The sequence below is a fragment of the Chiloscyllium punctatum genome, chromosome 10, assembly GCF_047496795.1.
Source record: "Chiloscyllium punctatum isolate Juve2018m chromosome 10, sChiPun1.3, whole genome shotgun sequence".
NCBI lineage: Eukaryota > Metazoa > Chordata > Chondrichthyes > Orectolobiformes > Hemiscylliidae > Chiloscyllium > Chiloscyllium punctatum.
In genome coordinates, this window is record NC_092748.1 from 73,117,819 (window position 1) to 73,141,830 (window position 24,012).

The 24,012-nt window shown below is 39.7% G+C and overlaps 1 protein-coding gene across 5 annotated transcripts in view; it reads left to right on the forward strand.

The window, feature by feature from the left end:
* The window catches only part of ttc21b (tetratricopeptide repeat domain 21B), a 108,397-nt gene that overhangs the window by 75,111 nt on the left and 9,274 nt on the right, over nt 1-24,012 (forward strand). For 3 of the 5 annotated variants that reach the window (XM_072579496.1, XM_072579498.1, XM_072579497.1), the window contains 3 exons: nt 2,077-2,238; nt 4,800-4,995; nt 16,168-16,392. In XM_072579496.1, the coding sequence (XP_072435597.1) occupies nt 2,077-2,238; nt 4,800-4,995; nt 16,168-16,392 (583 nt within the window). Of the gene's footprint in view, nt 1-2,076; nt 2,239-4,799; nt 4,996-9,537; nt 9,678-16,167; nt 16,393-24,012 lie in introns of those variants that run through there. The other 2 variants (XM_072579501.1, XM_072579500.1) reach the window with 2 other exon arrangements.

The following is a 24,012-nucleotide window of genomic DNA, read 5'->3' on the forward strand; positions in this document are numbered from 1 at the left end:
TTCCCTCCAACAACTTGCCCACCTCCGACGTCAGGCGCTCACTGGTCTATAGTTCCCTGGCTTGTCCTTACCACCCTTCTTAAACAGTGGCATTCAAAACTCTGGTCTGGTTGGTGACTATGTCAGTGGGCTCTGCTTTGGGCCAAAACATACAGGGGTAGAATTATGCCATTTGGCGCATTGAATCCTCTCTGTTGCATATCATGGCTGATATGTTTCTTAACCCCATTTGCTGTCTTCTCCACATAATTCTTGATCCTCTTACTAATCAAGAACCTACCTATCTCTGTCCAAAAGACAATCAATGACTTGGCCTCTGCATCCCTTTGCAACAATAAGTTCCACAGATTCACTACCCGCTGGCTGAAGAAAGTCCTCTTCCTCTCGTGTCTAACTCGAGTCTTAGTCTGCCCTACCAGTGGAAACATCTTCTCCTTGTCCACTCTATCCAGGACTCTCATTCTGTATGTATCAGATCTCACCCCCCCATCCTTCTGAGCTTCATCGGGTACAAATCCAGAGTCCTCAACCTTTCCTCAAATGACCATTGGTCTTCATTTCCAGGATCATTCTTGTGAACCTCCTCTGGACCCCCTCCAAGGCCAGCATACCATTTCTTGGATACGTGGTCCAAACCCACTCACAATATTCCTGTTGTGGTCTGACCAGACTGTTATACAGCCTTAGCAGCACTAGGTCTCTCAGTTTAGCCACGTTTCGCCTGAGTATTCTCGCTCAACAGGACTGCATGCTCCATAATGTACTTTGATCTGTGCGTTTGAGAGAACATAATTAGAAGTACAAATTTGATTCGATCCACTGATATCACCAATGCATGGTACTCATCCGTCCGGTCGTCCCTTTGGCTCAGTTCAAAGACTATTGCTTTGCTTCATCACTTTTTCTTCTTTTGAGTTTTGCATTGAAGCGATGAATACTCGGACTAAGAGAATCATGTGTTAACTTTTATAGTGTTACTAAAAGTTTAAAAAGTACACATTTACAAGGGAAACTCCAGTGACCACTGAGTGCTCTAACAGACATTTGGCCTCTGTTTCCTGCTGCTTGTATAGGTGCTCCCCTTGTGACCACAGGTTCAGGGGAGACAGACTGTGGTACAGACTCTGGCCTTGGAGGGGGTCCAGAGGAGGTTCACAAGAATGATCCTGGGAATGAAGACCAGTGGTCATTTGAGGAAAGGTTGAGGACTCTGGATTTGTACCCGATGAAGCTCAGAAGGATGGGGGATGAGATCTGATACGTACAGAATGAGAGTCCTGGATAGAGTGGACAAGGAGAAGATGTTTCCACTGGTAGGGCAGACTAAGACTCGAGTTAGACAGTGTCGAGTGTGGTACTGGAAAAGCACAGCAGGTCAGGCAGCATCCAAGCAGCAGGAGAGTTGCATTTTGAACAAAAACCCTTCATCAGGAATGAAGCTGGGAGCCTAGGGCATGGAGAGATAAATGGGAGGGGTGGCGCTGGGAGGGAAGGTCTGTTTGCATCTGAGATTCCCTTGGTGATCATCTGCTTCATTAAGCTGCTATTTGTGGTAATTCCAGAGGTTACTACTCTGATGCCAGTGCAGGAATGGCACTGGCACTGGGCCCTGCTGTCGAGCTGCTCCCTTAACCAGAATGCTGTAAAGGGTGGTATTCTCCCACTCTTTGGTAACTGTCTTAGTCTTTGGATGGAACTCTGTATTGTGGGTGGAGAATGAATTACAGTGCAACAAGCATCTAGTTCATGTATCTCTGTGCCATTAGTTCCATTCTGTAGTCCATACTATTGGATGTGGCACAAATCCCGTTCATTTTTGTGTGCTGTCCCTGCAGCTGCTTCGACTGTTACTGCATATGGCTCCCCATGATTTTGGTCTCTCTCCCTCAACAAAAGAGTTTATGTGTTGAAAGCCACGAGCTATGGTGACGTACATGAACTGAATGGATGACTCCTCCTTAGCCCATTTGCTCATTCTGCTTTAGAGAACTCAGGTGTTGGTAGAATAATCACTATCACTTTTGAAACAAAAGTATTCTTTCTTAAGAAGGAATATTTGTATTCTATTGTGTCTAGGTACACTGGAGAACCAAATGATGCACTTCGACACTTCAATAAGGCTCGCAAGGACAGTGATTGGGGGCAAAATGCAATTTATAACATGATAGAGATCTGCATGAATCCAGACAATGATACCATAGGAGGTGAAGTCTTTGAGAACCTAGATGGAGATATGCGGTGAGAGTAAATTACCAATTATTTATCTTGTATGTTTAGGAGTGTAAGGAGTAAGCCATATGGCACTTTGAGCTTGCTTCACCATTCAATCAGATCTTGGCTGATCTAGTTATGGTCTGAACACCACTTCGTTGCAAGCTTCCCTTATCCCTGACTCCCTCATTTATCAAAAATCTATCTAACACAGTCTTGAATAAATTCAGTGACCCAGCTTCCCCTGTTTCCCTGACTCCCTCATTTATCAAAAATCTATCTAACACAGTCTTGAATAAATTCAGTGACCCAGCTTCCCCTGTTTTCTGGGGAATTACAGATACTACTTAAGGACTAGTGATGATTTAACCTGAGGGTCACCACACCTTAGGCAAGGGGAGAGGCTGAGAAGGAGTGTCCTTCATGCTAACTTCAGCTGGTGCGGGAATTGAACCCTTGCTGTTGGCGTCACTCTGCATTACAAACCTGCCATGCAGCCAACTAGATAACCAATCCCCACAGATACTAACAGCTGATGAGATAATATTTTTTGTAAGCTCTGTTATAAAGGCAATGTCTTTATTCTTAAACTATGTCTCCTAGTACTTGCCTCACCCATGGGAGGAAGCATTCTCTGGGTATCCACCCTGTTCAGATCTTGCATGTTTCAAGAAGATCCTTTTTCATTCTTCTACACTCCAGAGAGTATAGACCCAACCTTTTTTGAAAAGATAAGCTGTTCAACCTAGAAATGGATGATTTGAACCTTCTCTGAACTGCATCTAATACATTCAGTTCTTTTTTTCAAATAAGGAGACTAAAACTGTTTGCAATATTCCAGACCTGGCCTCACCAAGGCCCTGCACTGTAAAACATTCCTACTTGTATATTCCATTTCCCTTGCTATAAATACCAACATTTTATTTGACTTTCTAATTATCTGCATAATATCTTTTTGAGTTTCATGTGCCAAGGCAAGTAGATCCCTCTGGAACACCATGTTCAGCAATCTCTCTTTAGTTAAATAGTCTATTGATTTATATTCTTCCTACTAAAGAGCACAAGTTTCCACCTTCTGTATTATTCTCCATCTGCAATTTGTATTTTTTCCTTTCTCTTAGTCTCTCTACATTCCTTTGCAGACTCCCTAACGCTTCTTGACAACTTGACTACCATCAGCAAACTTAGCCAGTATGCATTTGGTTCTTTCAAGTATTTAATACATGGCACTCTATTAGTTACAACTTTTCATCCTGAAAAAAAATCATTTTTATTCATGGGATGTGGGTATCATTGGTTTATTAACCATCCCTGATTTTCTTTGAGAAGGTGGTAGTGAGTTGACTTCCTGAACCGCTGCAGCCCATGTGGGTTAGGTACACCAATAGTGCAGGAGAATCAACATTTCGAGCATAAGCTCCTCACACCTGATTCTCCTGCTCCTCGGATGCTGCCTGACCGGCTGTGCTTTTCCAACACCACACTCATTGACTTTGATCTCCAGCATCTGCAGTGCTCTCTTTCTCCCACACCAGTTAGGGATCGAGGTCTAAATTTTGACCTAATGACAACGGTGTTGTTGTTCCAAGTCAGCATGGTGTGTGGTTCAGAGGGAAACTGCAGGTAGTGATACTTAGGCATCTTCCCTTGCCCTTCTAGGTGATCAGGGGTTTGGAAGGTACTGTCTGAGGAGTCTTAATGAGTTATTGCACGACATTTTATATGTGGCACAAATACTGCCAGTGGTGAATGGGGTGCCAGTCAGGTGGGCTGCTTTATCCTGAATGGAGTTGAGCTTCGAGTGTTGTTGGAGCTGCACCCATCTAGGCAAGTGGTAAATAGTCCATCACATTCCTGACCAATGCCTTTTGGTGGTAAATAGGCATTTTGAAGTCAGGAGGTGAGTTATTTGCAGCAGAATTCTTAGCCTTAGACCAACTTTTGTAGTTACAGCATTTATATGGCTGTTCTAATTATTCCACCTCTCTGCTTACTGTTAACTACCCAATCAATCTTTTATCCATACTGCTAAATTACCCCAGATCATGTGCTCTTACCTTACGTAGTAACCCTTGATGTGGCACATTTTTGATAGGAATACGGATAAATGTTGATTCCTTTCAAATTGCATATTCAGTTTTAGTTTAGCATTGTTTTTATGTTTTAGTTTAAATTTAATTAAATATAATAATCAATTATTGCATCAAAATATTGGCTTTATCATGTTTGGCCCTGTTTGAAGACTAAAATCTCGAACAGAGTGAAATTAACTTTCCCAGTTTTGTTTGGGCTTATGAGGGAGAAAAAATATAATTTTGCTTATTTTATGACCTGTGTAATTGTTTTTTCTGTAGGTTTTAGAGTGCCAAGTTATTTGTAGTTTGTCTACTGGTAGATTGCTAGTTTGTTATTGTAATTTATCAATATTCACAATGTTTGGATGCTTTGTATATGCAGTTGCAAATGCATATAAACGATCTTCTACTTAAATGTGAAACAGTACAATTTCACAGTAGCTTGAAAAACACGGATCAAAATGAAGTAAAAAGTTTTGGATGTTTTATTTTGGTTGCTTTTGTTGCCAATAGAAACTCAACTGAAAAGCAGGAGTCAGAACAGTTGGCTGTGATGACAGCAGAAAAACTACTGAAAGAACTCAAACCTCAAACAATTCAAGGCCACGTCCAGTTGCGCATAATGGAAAGCTGCTGCCTCATGGCAACAAAGCATAAAGCAAATGTGGAACGAGCTCTCAATGTCTTCACAGAAATAGCAACGGCTGAGGTTAGTCTTGTGCAAATTTCAAGACATTAGAGTGGAGAAGCATTTTAGTAAACTGAATTTAAGTGTTTCTGAAATTATTTTAGAGATTTTCTTTCCATTACTGTATTGGAAGTCCATTCTGTGCATTGTTCACATTTTGTGTGTGGAATTTAACATTTCTTATAAAAGATAATCGACCTGAGAGATTGAAGAGAATGCTAAATGGATGATTTTGTGCCTTGTGTTGTGGGGGTTGGGGTGGCTTTAGGTGTCAAAACAGAAAAAGTAGCTTTGTGACTCTCATATACCCCTTTTCAACTTGAACTGAAGTTGTAGGGACTAGGACTGAGTGCATGTGTTTGTTGGGTAAGAAAGTCTAAACTTTTACATTGTAAAACTTTGTACTTTAGACTAACTTAGTTTGTATTAGGCATCATACTGAAATCTGAATGAAAAATTCAGTTTAAATTCTGTAGTTGTCAGCCTTAAGCAGGGTTTTCTTTTTTAAGCATTCCAGGAAGGAAGCAGCTTAATTAAAAAAACAGCTGAGACTGAATCCTCATTAAGTGACTCAGATTTTCTGTTTGTGTTGGGAGTATAAATGAGTAGGCAACTGAGTGTGACATAATCTTTGACACTGTAACATGCAATAAAGTGCTAGAATTGAACACATCAAGGCATTAAGTAGAGGAAAGTATGAGGTGTTTGTTTGCTTTTGCCTAAACAAAACAGCTGTGGATAGAACATAGAACAGTACAACACAGGACATTCCCTTCAGCCCTCCATGTTGTACTGACCTTTTATCCGATTCTATCTTCCATGTGCCTATCCAAGAGTCGCTCAAATGTCCCTAATGTATCTGACTCTACTATCATTGCTGGCACTACATTCCACACACCTACCACTCTCTGTGTAAAGAACCTACCTCTGAAATCTCCCCTAAACCTTCCTCCAGTTATCTTAAAATTACACCCTTGTGATAGCCATTTCTACCTTGGGAAAGAGTCTCCGGCTATCCACTCTATCTGTGCCCCTCATTATCTTGTATATTTCTGTCAAGTCACCTCTCATCCTTCTTGGCTCCAATGAGAAAAGCCCTAGCTCCCTCAACATTTCTTCTTAAGACATGCCTTCCAGTCCGGTCAGCATCCTGGTAAATCTCCTATGCACCCCCTCTAAAGCTTCCACATCCTTCCTATAATGAGGCAACCTGAACCGAACATAATATTACAAGTGTTTTCGAACCAGGGCTCTATAGAGCTGCAGCATAACCTCACAGCTCTTAAACTCAATCACCCTGCTAATGAAAGCCAACACCATAAGCCGCCTTAACAATTCTATCAGCTTGGTTGACAACTTTGAGAGATCTATGGATATGGACTCCAAGATCTGTCTGTTCCTCCATACTTCCAAGAATCCTGCCTTTAACCCTGTATTTTGCATTCAGATCTGACCTTCCAAAGTAAATCAATTCACACTTTTCCAGGTTGAACGCCATCTGCCACTTATCAGCCCAGTTTGTATCCTGTCAATGTCCTGTTGCAACCTACAAAAGCCCTCCACACTACTCAACCACCCTTCCACTTCCTCATCCAAGTCATTTATAAAAATCATGAAGAGCAAAGGTCCCAGAACCGATCCCTGTGGAATACCACAGGTCACCGAGCTCCAGGCTGAATACTTTCCATCTGCCACCTCTGTCTTATATGGGCCAACCAATTCTATATCCAGATAGTCAAATTTCCCTGTATCCCATGCCTCCTTACTTTCAGAATGAGCCTACAATGAGAAACCTTATCAATCGCCTTGCTAAAATCCATGTACATGACATCCACTGCTCTACCCTCATCAATGTGTTTTGTCACATTCTCAAAGAATTCAGTAAGGTTTGTGAGGCATGACCTGCCCCTCACAAAGCCATGCTGACTATCTCTAATCAAGCTATGGTTTTCCAAATAATCATAGATCTTGTCTCTCAGAATTCTCTCCAATACTTTACCCCCCACATAAATAAGACTGTCTGTAATTCCCAGGATTATCCCTTTCTTGAACAAGGGAATCTCATTTGCCACCCTCCAATCATGTGGCACTACTCCAGTGGACAGTGACGATGCAAAGATCATTGCCAAAGGTGCAGCAATCTCTTCCCTTGCTTCCTATAGTAACCTATTGTATATCCCATCTGACCCAGGGGACTTATCTATCCTTATGTTTTTCAAAATTTTCAGCATATTCTCCTTCTTAACATCAACCTGTTGGAGCATATCGGTCTGTTTTACGCTGTCCTCAGAAACGTCAAGCTCCCCCTCAGTACTGAGTACTGAAACAAAGTATTCATTAAGGACATCTCCTATTTCCTCTAACTCCAGTTGCAAATTCCCTCCACTATCCCTGATCCCCCCTACCCTCACTCTCGTCATCCTCTTGTTTCTCACATAAGAGAATAACGCTTTAGGGTTTTCCTTAATCCTATCTGCTAAAGCTTTCTCATGGCCCTTCCAGCTATCCTAAATCCATTCTTCAGCTCCTTCCTGGCTACCTTGTAACCGTCTAATGCCCTGTTTTATCCTTGCCTCCTCAACCATAAGTAAGCTCCCTTCTTCCTCTCAACTAAATTTTCCACATCCTTTGTCACCCAAGGTTTTTTCAAACTACTATTCCTCCCTTGCCTCAGTGAGACAAACCTGTCCAGCACTATCCGCAAGTGCTCCTAAACAACCACCACACTACTGTCGTGCATTTCCCTGAGAAAATCTGTTCCCAATTTAGATGGCCCAGTTCCTGCCTGATATCATTGTAATTCCCCCTCCTCCAATTAAATACTTTTCCATACCATCTGCTCCTATCCCTCTCCATGACTCTCGTAAGTGCTTAGCAATCTGATTAAAGATGTTAACAGGGAAGTAAACTTTCATTATAATGATTTTGTTCTCCTTTTTTTCTGCTTAACTGATGTTGGGTTTTAAAACTTTCCCAATCCTCTGATTTACCACAAATATTTGTACGGTGTATTTTATTTTTCCCTTTCAACTTGATACTATCCTTAAATTCCTTGGTTAACCAAGATTGGTTTATTCCCTTTCTAAAATCTGCATTCTTCACTAGTACTCATCTTTGTTGTGCATCTATTTTCTCCCATTGTTCATCATGCATCTTTCCGCTAAACCTCTTATGCGGATGCTGTGGCTTTAAGAGGTGTTTGGTCCTGGATTTTTTTTTTTGAAGAGTGGTTTTAAGATAGAGATGCCAAACAGTCTATGAGAAGATAAATAACTTGTGAAGTCTTAGGTGTTTTTTCTTAAAAAGTTGGAACAGTAGAAACAATCTGAACGGGTGTAGTCAAATTCCCGCAGAACCAGGATCTTTAGTTTAGCTTTCAGCCGTTGCTGTTGGTTGAAGAAGCTATTTTTACCCTCTCTCAATTCCAGCCACAAACTGTGGGTTCTCTGCCTGCTACGGAAGTTGCATATGAGACAATCTGTGTCTGAATTTGTCTTTTTCCAAGGGTGTGTTTATGGGATATTACTATATTGGAACAGTTAATTAGTAATAGTTACTGTATCTATTATTCTGCTAAGTTTTCCAGTAGAGTTAAGTTATTCCAATCCCTTTGTTGTTTTGTTGCATTTTAACTGTAGTGAATGAATAAAGGGTGTTTTCCTTTAAATCTGATGGTTTGACTTATCAAATTGCATCTGGAATGCAACACCTTGCAATTGTCTTTAAAGTAAGAAAACATTAGGGTTTAGACAGTCTTCTGAATATTTTGAGGGAGTTTTATCTGGTCCATAACACCCTTTCCCAGTCTACTCCAGCCAACTCCGCTCTAAATCCTTGGAGTCATCAATTTTGCTTTACCATTCTCCCCCTTCATTCTGATTTGCTTTTTTAAAATATTTGTACACTCTGTTCCTTCCTGCCACACATTAATTAAATAGCTGTCCTCTAAATCCTTCTTCAGAACCCTCTCACACTCCATTTAATTTAAAACCTAATTATTCAATTTACCAGGACTCTGGTCTCAGAACAGTTCAAGTGAGGGTTGACTTACTAGGGTAGCTCCCTTCTACATCAGTGTAGGTGTCAGTATCCCACGAATTGAACCTATTCCTTTAACACCAATCTTTGAGTCATGTATCTATCTTTTTGATGATACCTACCCAATGTCAGTTTGCCCATGGTTTAAGCAGTAATACAGAGTTAGCACCTTAGAAGTTCTGTTCTCTTATTTAACTCCTAACTTCAAAATCTTTCAGCAGAACTTCATTTCTAGTCCTAACAAAGTTAATAGGACCAATATGGATGACAGCATTGGATCCCTCCTCTTCCAGTCCAAATACAGCTCCATCCTCAAAGATTTGTTCTAAACCCACGCACCAAACCGGCAACACAGTCTTCGGAATTCATACTATTTGTTGCAGAAAACAGTCACTAACTGCTTAATTATACTGTTCCCTACTCCAAATTGAATGGAATTCTGTGCCACAATTAGTTAGCTCATTCAGCGCATAATGCTGGCCATTGTCCACACAGCTTATAACTGTAACTGTTGTATAATTACAGAGTTCAAAGCTTCTTGAATGCTACACCTTGGATCCTTACATCTGCCTCACCTGCAGACACACTCCTTTGTCCCTGATCACAGACCAAATTTAAAATATCTAATCTGAGGGATGTGATCACTTCCTGAAGTAAAGTGACAGGTAACTTTTCCCCAGTCTGATGTATTGCAATGTCTGTAGCTTGAACTCCAGCTCCTCAACTTAGTTCCAAGATTTCTCAAGTTTAATGTACTTACTATAGATATGTTTGTTCTTAATCACCTTAATGTCCAGCAACTTCCAAATCACTCATCCACCCATCACTATCATATTATATTTAATTAATTTGTTCATTGCTCTCGTATCGCTGTTGTTTACACATTGATTTTTGTTTTTACACATCAACATCAATCTTTTATCTACCGAGCAAAAATTACCTGTCATAATTCGAGAGGCCAAGAACTATCCCAAAGGTCACTATTTAAAGTAAAAATTAAAACTTTTTTTAAAAAGTCAAACAGGAATAATTAACTAACAATTACTTCCAATGCTAACTTTCTCTAACCTATCTTTCACGTTCCCTTCTATATTACTGGCCTGATAAAAACCCCTGATTAAGATTTACCAAAACATTCAAATTTAAAAACCAGCCAGCTGTCAAATTTTCTCTTCGTATCTTCCTCTGTCTTCTTAGGGTTTCTGTTTCACAGGTCATTGATAGATAAATGTACCTTTAAAAGAGCTATTCTGCACGCAGTCTGTATATGTTGATGGCTTGGCAATTCTCCACCAACTGTACAATTTATTTTTGGTTTTATGCCCCAAAGCATCAATTTGTTTCATAGGTTTTAATATTGTCAAAATACTAGATCTGTACTTGATTGGAGTTTAGTATCTTGGGGCATAATTTAAACTGATTGGCCGGATTTGAATTTGTTTTTGTCTCATAGCAACCCAGTTACTGCTAGCTGCTGGAGCAAATATTAAATTGTAAATTCTCCAGTACTCTGTGTGCTTGCTAAGTCTTTCAACTCTCTTAAAGGTACAGTACACCTCTTCGTAACGCTACTGAGAGGGACGTTGACATATTGGAGAGAATTCTGAGAGACAGGATTTGTGATTACTTGGAAAACCATAGTTTGCCTCGAGATAGTCAGTATGGTTTTGTGAGGGGCAGATCATGCCTCACAAACCTTATTGAATTCTTTGAGGATGTGACAAAACACATTGATGAAGATAGAGCAGTGGATGTCGTGTACGTGGATTTCAGCAAGGCGATTGATAAGGTTCCTCATGGTAGGCTCATTCAGAAAGTAAGGAGGCTTGCGATACAGGGAAATCTGGTTGTCTGGATACAGAATTGGCTGTCCAATAGAAGACAGAGTGTGGTAGTAGATGGAAAGTATTCAGCCTGGAACTCAGTGACCAGTGTTATTCTGCATGAATGAGGAAGTAGAAGGGTGAGTTAGTAAGTTTGCTGATGACACGAAGGTTGGTGGAGTTGTGGAGGGCTGTTGTATGTTGCTGTGGGACATTAACAGAATGCATAACTGAACTGATAACTGGATGGAGTTCAACCTGGAAAAGTGTAAGTAATTCATTTTGGAAGGTTGAATTTGAATGCAGAATACAGGGTTAAAGGTAGGATTCTTGGCAGTCTGGAGGAAAAGAGAGAATTTGGGCTCCATGTCCGTAGATGCCTCAAAGTTGCCACCCAAGTTGATAGAGTTGTTAAGGAGACTTATGCTATAAGAATGCTGTAGCTTGACTGAAAAATTCCAGCCCAGCCTTGACCATTGTACTTAATTTACCTCTTTAATTACATTAGCCATCTACCTGCCATTTGTGGGCAGATAATCATTCTGCCTCTGCTCCTTTCTGATCCATTTCAGGGTGAGAATCCTGCCTTTACATCACTCACCTTGTAATGTCAAGGTCCAATTCCACTGTTTCTCCTAGTTCTTCATCTGAATATCTGAGCAACATGTATTATGTTTCAAAATCCAAACCATTGATGCAAATGCTTGATTGTATTTACCTAAACACCATGCCCTGATATATCATACAACTGCTGACTTCTAGCCTGACATAATTCTAATAGCAAATGTAAGGATAAACTCGCATCCATCATAAAAAAGATATAATTAGAGCAGGTAGAAGGTACTTTATAGGTAGAATTGAGGAACAGAAAAGGATTTAATGCCATACTGGGATAGGCATAGTGTTTATAGGCCCCTGATAGCAGCTGTGAAATGGTAGAATGTGTAATTATGGAGGGTGGAAGTACTTTGAAGTTCTGCAAATGGCAATTCTTAATTTTAAATTTTAAATTAATGCATTTTCTGTTAGCCAAAGCTTTTAAAACATTTGTGGGAATGGACAGGTATGTGGAAGGTTTATGAAGGTTTCTAGCTCGGGTTGAGGTTTTAGGGTGTAGGTTTGCTCGCTGAGCTGTAGGTTTGATATCCAGACGTTTCATTACCTGGCTAGGTAACATCATCAGTGGCAACCTCCAAGTGAAGTGAAGCTCTTGTCTCCTGCTTTCTATTTATATGTTTGTTCTGGATGGGATTCCTGGGGTTTGTGGTGATGTCATTTCCTGTTTGTTTTCTGAGGGGTTGATAGATTGTATCTAGATCTATGTGTTTGTTTATGGCGTTGTGGTTGGAGTGCCAGGCCTCTAGGAATTCTCTGGCATGTCTTTGCTTAGCCTGTCCCAGGATAGATGTGTTATCCCAGTCAAAATGGTGGTTTTTTCCATCCGTGTATAGGGCTACGAGGGAGAGAGGGTCGTGTCTTTATGTGGCTAGCTGGTGTTCATGTATCCTGGTGGCTAACTCTCTTCCTGTTTGTCCTACATAGTGTTTGTGGCAGTCCTGCATGGAATTTTGTTGATGACGTTGGTTTTGTCCATGGGTTGTACTGGGTCTTTTAAGTTTGTTACTTTTTGTTGTTGGTGGGTTTGTGTACTACTAGGATTCCGAGGGGTCTTAGTAGTCTGGCTGTCATTTCTGAAACTTCTTTGATGTATGGTAAGGTGATTAGGGTTTCTGGCTGTGTTTGGTCTGCTTGTTGTGGTTTGTTCTTGAAAAACTCTGCGGACTATTTTTTGAGTATCCGTTCTTCTTGAATACGTTGTATAGGTGGTTCTTCTTTGTTTTCCGAAGTTTGTCTGTGCTGCAGTGTGTGGTGGCTTGTTGGAATAATGTTCTGATACAGCTTCGTTTGTATGTGTTGGGATGGTTGCTGGAGTAGTTAAGTATTTGGTCAGTGTTTGTCGGTTTTCTGTATACGCAGGTTTGTAGTCCTCCGTTGTCCTTTCTTTCGACTGTGACGTCCAGGAATGCGAGTTTGTTGTTGGTTTCTTCCTCCTTGGTGAACTTTTTGCCTGTGAGGTAGTTGTTGATGATGTCAAATGTCTCTTCTATCTTGTTTCGTTTTGTGATGACAAAGGTGTCATCTACGTAGCGGACCCAGATTTTTGGTTTGATGGTTGGTAGGGCTGTTTGTTCTAGTCTTTGCATTACCGCTTCTGCGATGAATCCTGATAGCGGAGATCCCATGGGTTTGCTGTTGGTTTGTTTGTAGATTATGTTGTTGAAGATGAAGTGGGTGGTGAGGCACAGGTCCACAAGCTTTATGATGTTTTCGTTGGTAATGTGATTGATGGTGGTTGGGGTGTGTGTGATCGTCTCTTTTTAAAGTGTGCTAAGTGTTTCCTTTGCCAGGTCGATGTTGATGGAGGTGAACAGTGCTGTTACGTCGAATGAGATCATTCGGCACGGTGGCACAGTGGTTAGCACTGCTGCCTCACAGCGCCAGAGACCCGGGTTCAATTCCCGCCTCAGGCGACTGACTGTGTGGAGTTTGCACGTTCTCCCCGTGTCTGCGTGGGTTTCCTCCGGGTGCTCCGGTTTCCTCCCACACTCCAAAGATGTGCAGGTCAGGTGAATTGGCCATGCTAAATTGCCCGTAGTGTTAGGTAAGGGGTAGATATAGATGTAGGGGTATGAGTGGGTTACGCTTCGGCGGGGCGGTGTGGACTTGTTGGGCCGAAGGGCCTGTTTCCACACTGTAAGTAATCTAAATCTAAATCTAAAATCATTGTTTCGTCTTCCTCTATTTTGGTGTTTTTGATGATTTTTAGGAATTCCTGGGTGGAGTAGATGGAGTGCTGTGACTCTTCTACTAGGTATTTCAGTCTTGTGTGTAGTTCTTTGGCCAGTCTGTAAGTTGGTGTTCCGGGTAGTGAGACTATGGGTCTGAGGGGGGGGCTCCTGGTTTATGGATTTTTGGTAGTCCGTAGAATGGTGGGGTGTTGGTCCCATCTGGTTTCATTTTCTGGAATTCCGTCTTGTTTAATTGTCCGGAATTGTGTAATTTTCTTAGGAGATATGTAATTTTGTTTCCTAGTTGTGGGGTCGGGTCTAGCGCCACATGTTGGTAGGTGTTGGTGTCTGTGAGTAGTGCATTGGCTTTCTCTATGTAGTCCCTTCGTGTTCAGGATGACTGTGAGCCGACCTTTGTCTGCAGGTAATATAACAATGTTTTTGTCTTTTTTGAGGTTTTCTAGGGCTTTCTTTTCTTGTGTGTTCAGTTTGTTTCCTTCCCTCTTTCGGCTCACAGTAGGTGCAACTGTCTGTCTGATCGTTTGTTGTGTTTCTTCCGTGAGTTTGTTGTCCTTCAATGTGGTTTCTAGTGCCGCTAGGAAATCCTTCTTGTCAGCGTCTTGGTAACTACTCGCAGACACCAACACCTACCAACAGGTAGACCCAACCCCTCAGAAAACAAACAGGAAATGACATCACCACAAACCCCAGGAATCCCATCCAGGACAAACATATAAATAGAAAGCAGGAGTTAACAGCTTCGCTTCACTTGGAGGTCGCCACTGATGATGTTACTTAGCCAGGTAATGAAATGTCTGGATATCAAACCTACAGCTCAGCGAGCAAACCTACACTCTAAACAGGTATGTGGAATTATGTTTAATAGACCGCCCCTAGTCTTGAATATGGAATAGGCTCAGGGACTAACTGTTTTTTTCCAGTTCCCATGTTTCTGCCCATTATTATGTGTTTCAGACTTTCCTGTTATAGATTTTCATGATTAACGTTTTTTCCTTAAAAGTTTAAGCCTAAATAATACCATCTACTTTGAACCTTGCAAAAAGATTTTTGGAAGACCACCTCATAGATTTGTCCACACTGTCATTTTCTCATAATGTGAAGGACTTTGGTTCAGTTGGATCCTCCTTTTCTGAATCTGTGCATGTTATTTGTTTAATGCATTTCTTAAAGAGCTTAACAATATTCACTTGAAAGGCCTCAATCCATCTACCCTAAATTTGTAGATCCTCTGAAATCCTCATCAAATGTCCTAGGAAGCAAATTCTGAAACACATGTTGAGCAAATGAAAACATTGTAAAATTAAAGCATCTGTATAAGATGGGAGTATTTGGGTTTACACATTAACATAGATAAAGGATTAATCTGCTGATAGGAAGCAGAGAGTACATATAAATGGGTCTTCTTCCTGTTGACACACTCTAAATAGAATATGCCACAGGGATCAGTGATTAACCCTCAAGAATTTGCAATCTATATCAATGGCTTGGATATAGAAACCAAATGAATGCTAGTTATATTTCTTGATGACACCAAGATAGCTTGAAAAGTAAGTTCACAGGGTGAAGTAAAGAGTCTGCAGAAGGTTAAAGATAGAGTAGGTGAATGAGCAAAAATCTGGTCGATGGAATATAGGAAAATGTGATCTTTTCCAGTTTGACCAGAAGATTAGAGAAACAGTTAATTATTTAGATACATTATTTAGACAGAGACTGCAGAACTCAGTGATACAAGTGGATCTTGGTTTCTTTGTTTATAAATCACAAGAAGTTAGTATACTGGTCCAGCAAGGGATTCACAAGGCAAATGCAATATAAGCATTTCTTGCGAAGGTAATCAAATATATAAGTAGAGGAATTTGTTGCAACAGTGCAGGGTCTTGCTGAGACCATCTCTGGAGTACTGTGTACAGTTTTTAGTTAATTTATTAGAATGAAAAGTTATAATTGCTTTGAAAGCAGTCAGGGATGGCTCAATCAGTAGGGTGGGAGAAAACCTTTATTTTATGAAGAAAGATGAATAGGTTGTTATTTAGGGATTTAGCAGAATGATAAGGGACCGTGTTGAAATATACAAGATGCTGAGAGGATTTGAAATGGTTGATCCTCAGGATATGAAACTTGGGGACACAGTTTAAAAATAAGATGTATCCTTTTCAGGATGGCAGTGAGACTTTTCTCCTCTGAGGGTTGTTAGTCTGTGGGATTCTCTTTACCCAGAAAACACTGGAGGCTGTGATGTTAAATTTATTCAAGACACAGAGGTTTTTGGATAGACAAGGGAGTCAAAGTTTCTAGGGGATATACAGAAAAATGGACTTCAGACCTCAGCCAGATCAGCCTTGATCTTATTGAAAGGATAAGCCAACTTGAATAGTCAAATGTCCTACTCTTGCTCCACTTAATTAATCTAAGCTCTGTTCAATCCTATGCAATTGAGCAAAAAAGTTATTTGTAATGCATCTGTAGGAGAATGACAGTGTATTAATTAAAAATTTTGTATAATTATTCTTGATCTAATACAGAAAGACCACATTCCTGCACTGTTCGGAATGGCAACAGCATATATGATTTTAAAGCAGACACCTCGTGCAAGAAATCAGCTAAAACGCATTGCAAAATTAAACTGGAATGCCACTGATGCAGAAGAATTGGAAAAGAGTTGGTTGCTTCTGGCTGATGTTTACATTCAGTCTGGAAAATTTGATATGGCAGTTGAGCTTCTTAAACGCTGTTTACGGCACAATAAGGTAAAAGCAATTAGATTCTTATTTTGTGAGAGACTAAAAAGCTAAAAACAGAATTAGACATGTATTACACTTAATAGTCACAGTACCTTTTTTTAATAAATAATGTTGTAAAATGTAGTTTCTGTCAGCTGAACATAATTGGAGACCTCACAAGAGGCACTGGAGGAAATTTCTCTTTACTGCATGAAGAGCAATCTAGCATCTGTTATAGAACCTTCCCAAATCAGTGAAACCACTACAAGTTTCACAACAGGGCACAAAATCCACTCTATCACCCATGTGGTGAGTAAGCAAATTTACCCTATTGTCTACTGAACACTACAGTCTTAGCTGTTGAGTTTAAGCCTCTTCTTTTCTTTCATACAAAGCATAAGTAGCACAACATAAGTAGCTAATCTTGCGATTAGCTCTTTAGCTAATCAAACCTTTGCATTTTTGGATCTCTTGAATGCCCCGTTGCAACTTTCAATAGCTTGCTGAACAACTTAATGTTTTTGTCTGAACGACTTGGTGGGCTATTAAATTCAGGACAATGAGTTATTCTTAATATATTTAAGAGCGTGTATATATTACATTTGAAGAAACTCCAGATGCTGGAGATCAGCGTCGAAGAGTGTAGTGCTGGAAAAGCACAGCTGGACAGGCAGCGTCGAAGAAGCAGGAGAGTCGACGTTTTGGGCATGAACTCTTTCAACAGAAAGGGCTTATTCCCGAAACGTCAACTTCCATGCTTCTGGGATGCTGCCTGTCCAGCTGTGCTTTTCCAGCACCACACTCTTCAACTATGTTAAATTTGAGTTTGTCATTTCCATTTCTTCTAACAGCGGTCATAGTTACAGAATTAATTGAACCTAAACTTGTGAAGTCTGCATGTGCAATTGAAGATGAAAATCTGGATGTTGCAGTCTGTTACTTACCTGTTCCACATGCTGCATTATAACAGTATCATAATATCATTAAAATCAGTGTAAAGGTGTCTGATATTCTGTCTTTCTCCCTTAATCACAACTTTATTTCTGAAATAACTCCATAGAGGCCAGTATCCCATCACCAAGTCACCCGTTATTTACACATGGAGGATCCTTGACACTGATCCAGCTCCCTCAGAGCTAGCTCACCATGTGACCAGGATGTCAGACACTTCTATTCTTAGCTGTCAGCCAGGGTTTCCTGGTTAGATCAGATTAACAGCCCCAGTTGGGGCACTCATATTCTATGAGGGCCACCTGGCTGACTTCATTACTATCACTAAACTTTCCCGATCTGTGTATACATTTTGTTCTGTGTATACATTTCAACTCTAATTTATAAATCATGGCTTATACTTCCAATTAGGCTGTCCATTCTTCATTGACAATTGTACGGTCTCATTGATTGAAGAACCTTGCTGTTTTTCTGCTTGGACCAGCCACAGATCTCTAGTAGAAGCCAGTAAGCTGGATGAGAGATCTGATGACAGCAATTCTCTGCTCAAAAACTACAAATAAGACCATAACATATGGGAACAGAGTTAGGCAATTTGGTTCATCAAGTCTGCTCCTTCATTCAGTCATGGCTGATATGTTTCTGAATCCATTCTCCTGTCTTCTCGCTGTAACACTAGTCAAGAACATACATTTTATATCTTAAATACACTCAGTGACTTGGCCTCCACAGCCTCTGCAGCAATGATTTCCACAGATTCGTCACATTCTGACTGAAGAAATTACTCTTTGTGGGCAGCTATCAAAAGCAAACAGTAATTCTTAACCCCAAACTGAAAAATCTAACCCTTCTTTTAAATAATTTTTATGGTATACAGTATATAATTATTTTGGCCATATATTCTAGTATGAGTTGCTATTTCACAGTATAGAATGAGACTTTCTGGTCCATTGGCCAGTACCAGCTCTCCATTGAAAGTATGTATGTGGCCCCACTTTCCTTACTAACTCCTTCTGCATTTCCTGTGCAAATGGTAAGTCATCGTCTTTTTAAAAGATGTGAATTCTGTCGCAATGTTATGCCTCAGACAAAGCCACTAGAACTGATGATTAGGTTATTTATATCTTTGTGCAATCTTGCTGTGTGAACATTAGTTGGAAGCTGTAACTACATCATTTTTATTCCCTCTTATTTTACTGCTCCATGCTGTCCCTTCTTAGCCTCAGAAATAATTTGTGTCTAAGGCCAGAACCTATACTGTCTTCTTTGATGCTAGCCATGAGGACCAGGCAATTTAAGCATCATGTTCCTCCAAACCAAATCCTTTTCTACAACTGTTTCTGATGATTTTTCCACTTCCTGTTATACACCTGGACTTTTGCTCTGCTATCATTTGTAAACAGAGGCTTTTCTTTAGACAACCAAAGGCACAGAATTGAAGCAGTACAAATCAGAAATGCATAGAAGCTAGAATTTGAAAAGCACAGAGATCTAAAAAGGTTATAGAGTCATAGAGGTGTACAGCACAGAAACAGACCCTTCCAGTCCAACTTGTCCATGCGAACCAGATATCTTAACCTAATCTAGTCCCGTTTGCCAGCACTTTGCCCATGTCCTGCTAAATCCTTCCTATTCATATACCATCCTTTAAATGTTGCAATTGTAGTAGCCTCCACCACTTCTTCTGGCAGTTCATTCCACACATGCACCACCTTCTTTGTGAAAAAGTTGCCCCTTAGGTCCCTTTTAAATGTTTCCCCTCTCACGCAAGCCTATGCCCTCTAGTTTTGGACTCCCCCACCCCAGGGAAAAGACCTTGTGTATTTATCCTATCCATGTGCCTCATGGTTTTATAAACCTCTGTGAGGTCACCCCTCAGCCTCCGACGCTCCAGGAAAAATAGCCCCACCCGATTCAGTCTCTCCCTATAGCTCAAACCCTCCAACCCTGGCAACATCCTTGTAAATCTTTTCTGAACCCTTTCAAGTTTCACAACATCCTTCCGATAGGATGGAGACCAAAATTGCACACAATATTCCAAAAGTGGCCTAACCAATGTCCTGTACAGCCGCAACATAACCTCCCAACTCCTATATTCAATGCTCTGTCCAATGAAGGAAAGCATACCAAATGCTTTCTTCACTATCCTATCTACCTGAAACTCCACTTTCAAGGAAATATGAACCTGCACTCCAAGGTCTCTTTGTTCAGCAACACTGCCCAGGACCTTACCATTCAGTGTATAAGACCTATTTGATTTGCCTTCCCAAAATGCAATACCTCGCATTTATCTAAATTAAACTCTATCTGCCACTCCTCAGCCCATTGGCCCATCTGATCAAGATCCCATTATAATCTGAGGTAACCTTCTTCACTCTCCACTACACCTCCAATTTTGGTGTCATCTGCAAACTTACTAACTATACCTCCTCTGTTTACATCCAATTCATTTATATAAATAGTTTTGAACTAAGTCAGAGATGGAGTAACGGGGCAAGGTATTGGAAAGATGTGAAAACAAGGATCAAAATTTTAAAATCATAAGAATAGATTGTAGAGAAAAGAAGCATATCTGGCAGCATCTAAGTGAAAATAATGAAACTGAGTTAGCATTTTGAGTCCAATGTGAATCTTCTTCAGAACCTGGTCTCAATGAAGAGATCAAGTGCAGGTAAAAGGCCAGAGGCAATAATCTAGATAGTGAAGGAATACTAGAGACACATGAGAAGATCTGAGGATTAGGAAGAGGATTCCTATCCAAAGAGTTGGGCATGGATGCAAAGGTAATAGAACAAACGTTTGATGCTATGTTGTGCTCGAAATTGATTAAGCTGAGACCATAAACAGATCGAGCAAAGTCCTTTTCTGATCACAGATTGTTCAGCATCAGACAGGAGAATGCCAGATGGTACAGTGAAAACACAACAAGAAGCGAATTAGAACAAGGAATGGATTCAGAGGGAAGGGGAGAAGAGAATAATGCAGCAAAGCATCAGTACCTGAACTTTGGAGCTGTGTTCCTTAACACCTGAAAGGAAGAGAAAAAGATTCTTAATCATCAAATGAGATGAAGAATCAACTGGAACTGGGAACTGGTGAACTTTAAGATTGTGGAAACGGCTGAGGAAAAGAGAGGTTGAGAGTGTCAGTGTGGTGGGACATGACATTCAGGATGCAGTGGGAACAATTGTCAGATTAGTGCTGTATGTGACTGAGATACCTGTAATCCTGGATGGATTTTAAACATGTAGAATGAAACGTTGATTAGAATTTGTGTGAGCTAAGGTGGAGCCAGAGACAGTCACTGAGAAAGTAGATATGGCTATGAAAATGAGTTTTGGCAAAACTTTATCAAACACTAGGCAGGAGTTTGTGAGGACTGAAGGTGAACAAGCCAAAGGAATAAAACAGAAATCTTATTGGTGAGAAGAGCAGAACTTCTTCAAGTTGGGCATACCTGAAAGAAAAGGAGATAGGGAATTAAAGCAAAAAACAGCAGATGCTGAAAATCTGAAATAAAAAGAAAAAATGCTGAAGAATCTCAGCAGGTCTGGCAGCGTCTGAAGAGAGAAACAGACTTAATATTTCAAGTCTGATATGACTCTTCAGAACATAATACTCTTCTTCAGAATGAGAATTTTGAAATCTAGGTATTACTGGCCTGTGAGCCTATGCAGGACAGAAAATTCAGGAGTGACTTTTCTGATGTAACACAGTTATTTTACACTCTTAATTCTCCTGTTTTTAAAAATAAAATTCCTGTTGTTTCCATTTTTCCAATTGTACGCTATGTTAACTTCAGTTCTTTTGATCTAATTTCCCAGAATTAAATCTTACTTTTGTTTTCTTTTTCATACTCAAAACTTACAAAACTAGAAAGGACTCTGGGATGAATTTTAAAATGTGTTTCTTATTTTAACCAAATGCATTAAATTTATTGCACTCTTACAACTATCACAGCCTAGATGAGATGAAAGGCATTGAAGCAGGTTGAGAACATGATATGGAAAGAAGTTGAAGGTTATGGTGATGGGGTTAGATCAAGTGGAATGGGAGGAGACTTTGTGGATCTGTTTGGCATAAATCTTTTGGGACAGATGACCTATTTATGTGCTCTAAATATTTTGTAATTTCCTATGCTAATTAAAGCCACATGGGAAAGATGACTTTGAAGACAATGTAGGGAAATGAGAAACAATACAAAATGGCAGAGGATTCCGGATGCAGTGACTGTGAGATGACAAGATATTTAGATGGCAAAGAAGGTAAGCAACAGGAATGGCTATACCAGAGATTTCAACCTTGTAGTAAAAGTAAATACTCTTAGCTGAGGATGAGGAATACAGAGTAAAGAGGGAAAAGGAATGATCATCTGGCAAAAGGTATCCATAACTTATTCTTCCCCTCAGAAGTAACTGTGTAATAGTAAAGGATTTGGCTGAATGTACTATTTTATGGTGTCATCAGCAAATTTGGGAGGGCCAGGATTTAGTGTATCCAGGTCAAATCATTGGGATTCAAGGATTACCCTTTGTGACACAATTTCTGGCCTCCCCAAACAGTATAACCTGTGTAAGAAACAAAAAGATCAAGTCTCAACGGATTGAGGGTTCCATACCTTTGAATATCAAAAGAACCTTATTTTGTGTTGGGATAGGGGAGTAGAAATCAGGATAAGATGCAACTTTTTTCTGAACTGGAATCTCATGATTGAAATACTGGTGGAGTTTTGAAATAATGGTAAACTTTATCGAAAAGAGAATTTATTGACTGACTACGAAGCATGGTAAGATTTTCCAAATTTAGAAAGAATGAGGATAATACCATGGAAGTGTGCTTAATGGAATTGAGTAGATTGTATGCATGTATGAAGAAAGTTTATTTGGAAATTATCTGATCTGCGCTGGCATTTAACTTATTGGGTTGTGCATATGTCTCAAGTATTGACATACTTCTGTTTTTGACAGGAATTAACTTTGCAGGTAAATATACACTAATGAAACAAATGTCAAAGCGTTAATAAAATTCCTAAGAAGGCATTCCTTTCCTGTGGCATTTGAAAAGCCAAGGGGGTAACTGATACAATGAATTGGCACCATGTTAACAAATTAGTGAGACCATCCAGATGCAGGTTTCTGGCAATAGTATGAAAGGAGAAATGTAACTATCAGAAAGAAGGACAGACATGCTATTGATAGTCTTGTGAAACACAGAATACTTGGGATTTACAACAAGCATATGAACACCAGCAATGCTCAGGATGTAGTCAATCGATGTTTTCAATTGTGGTTCTATATACTGTTATGCCATCAACTGTCCCAAATGATATAATAGAATATTCAAGGCTAAACATAAAATGGAAGATTCGGAGGAAAAATATGGAGATTCGGATAAAGAGGAGGGCTTGTATTGGCCACAAGAAGTTTCAGCACAGTGTTGAATGTTTTGGTGGTAGAGACTTTCAGTTGTGCCATATTAGACAATGAACAAATGTTTACAGTGTTTGGATTGGCTTAAATCATAACTAGGCTCTTAAGTAATAAACATTAGGACACGGTTAAGGATTTTGAAAGTTTCACCAGATATGAAGATGATGACATAATAAAATCCTTGAAAAGATTAGTCATTCATTATAAATAGCAGAAATCAATCATTTTATTAGCTTTAATGTAATGTCCAGTGAAATACCATTGTTATTAAGTAGACTACCAATTAAGAAAGCACTGATGACACTGGATATGAAAAACAATAAAGCTACTAAATTGGGAAAATCTTTGGATTTGCAATTTATACAATCAGGATGTTATTGTATTCTATTAATGGGACATAACCTTTCCACTGGACAAAGTGAAGAAGTGTAATTGACATCTGGGGGTAGAAATTTCAAAGACCAAGAAGTCAGTTTGTTAAAATTACATTGACAATTTGCTCATCTGTCCTGTAAAATGTTGAAAACTTCACAAAGGAAGCAGGAATATGGGATGGGGAGTATGGGAAGCTCATAGAAGAGATATGTGATAGATATGAGATTTGTAAGAAATACTAAAGGACACCATCACAGCCAATAGTAAATCTAACCTTAACAAGAGATTTCAACAAGCTAGTGACTCCAGATTTGAGGTTCATTTTGCAGTTTGTAGATTTGGCAACCGAGTTTTTTTTTAGTCAACAATAATGCATAGTAAACATAAGAAAATATGTATGGATAAAATAATGGCAGGGTGAATAGGGATTGGACTTGGACCACCAGTGAAGTTTATCTCAAGCAATGTGAAAATTGTGAACAGTTAATTTAGAGATATATGTGCAAATATGAACGATGGGAAGGGAACCATGTGGTAATAAATGTAATGATTCATAATATTTTAGCAGATCAGCCAAATTGTATATCATTGACTGCATAGTATAGATGGCCTGTGCTAAGATTTCATTGTAGAATAGCCCACATCATTTAGTTTTTGGTAGGAATCATAAGGTTCTATTAAATAATAAGTGATCAACCTCCTGCTTGGGAATGGGCTACAATGTGGGCAGGAAGGATTTCAATGAAGACAAAGTCTCAAAAGATTTAGAGAGTCTGAAGTTTCAGAGGCCAGTTTCAAGCAAGAAGATATGGATTGTTGAAAAAGAGAGGTGCTTAAAGAATGGAGAAGTCCTATTAAAATTTGCCTTCAGTTAGAAGCAGATCCTGCCATA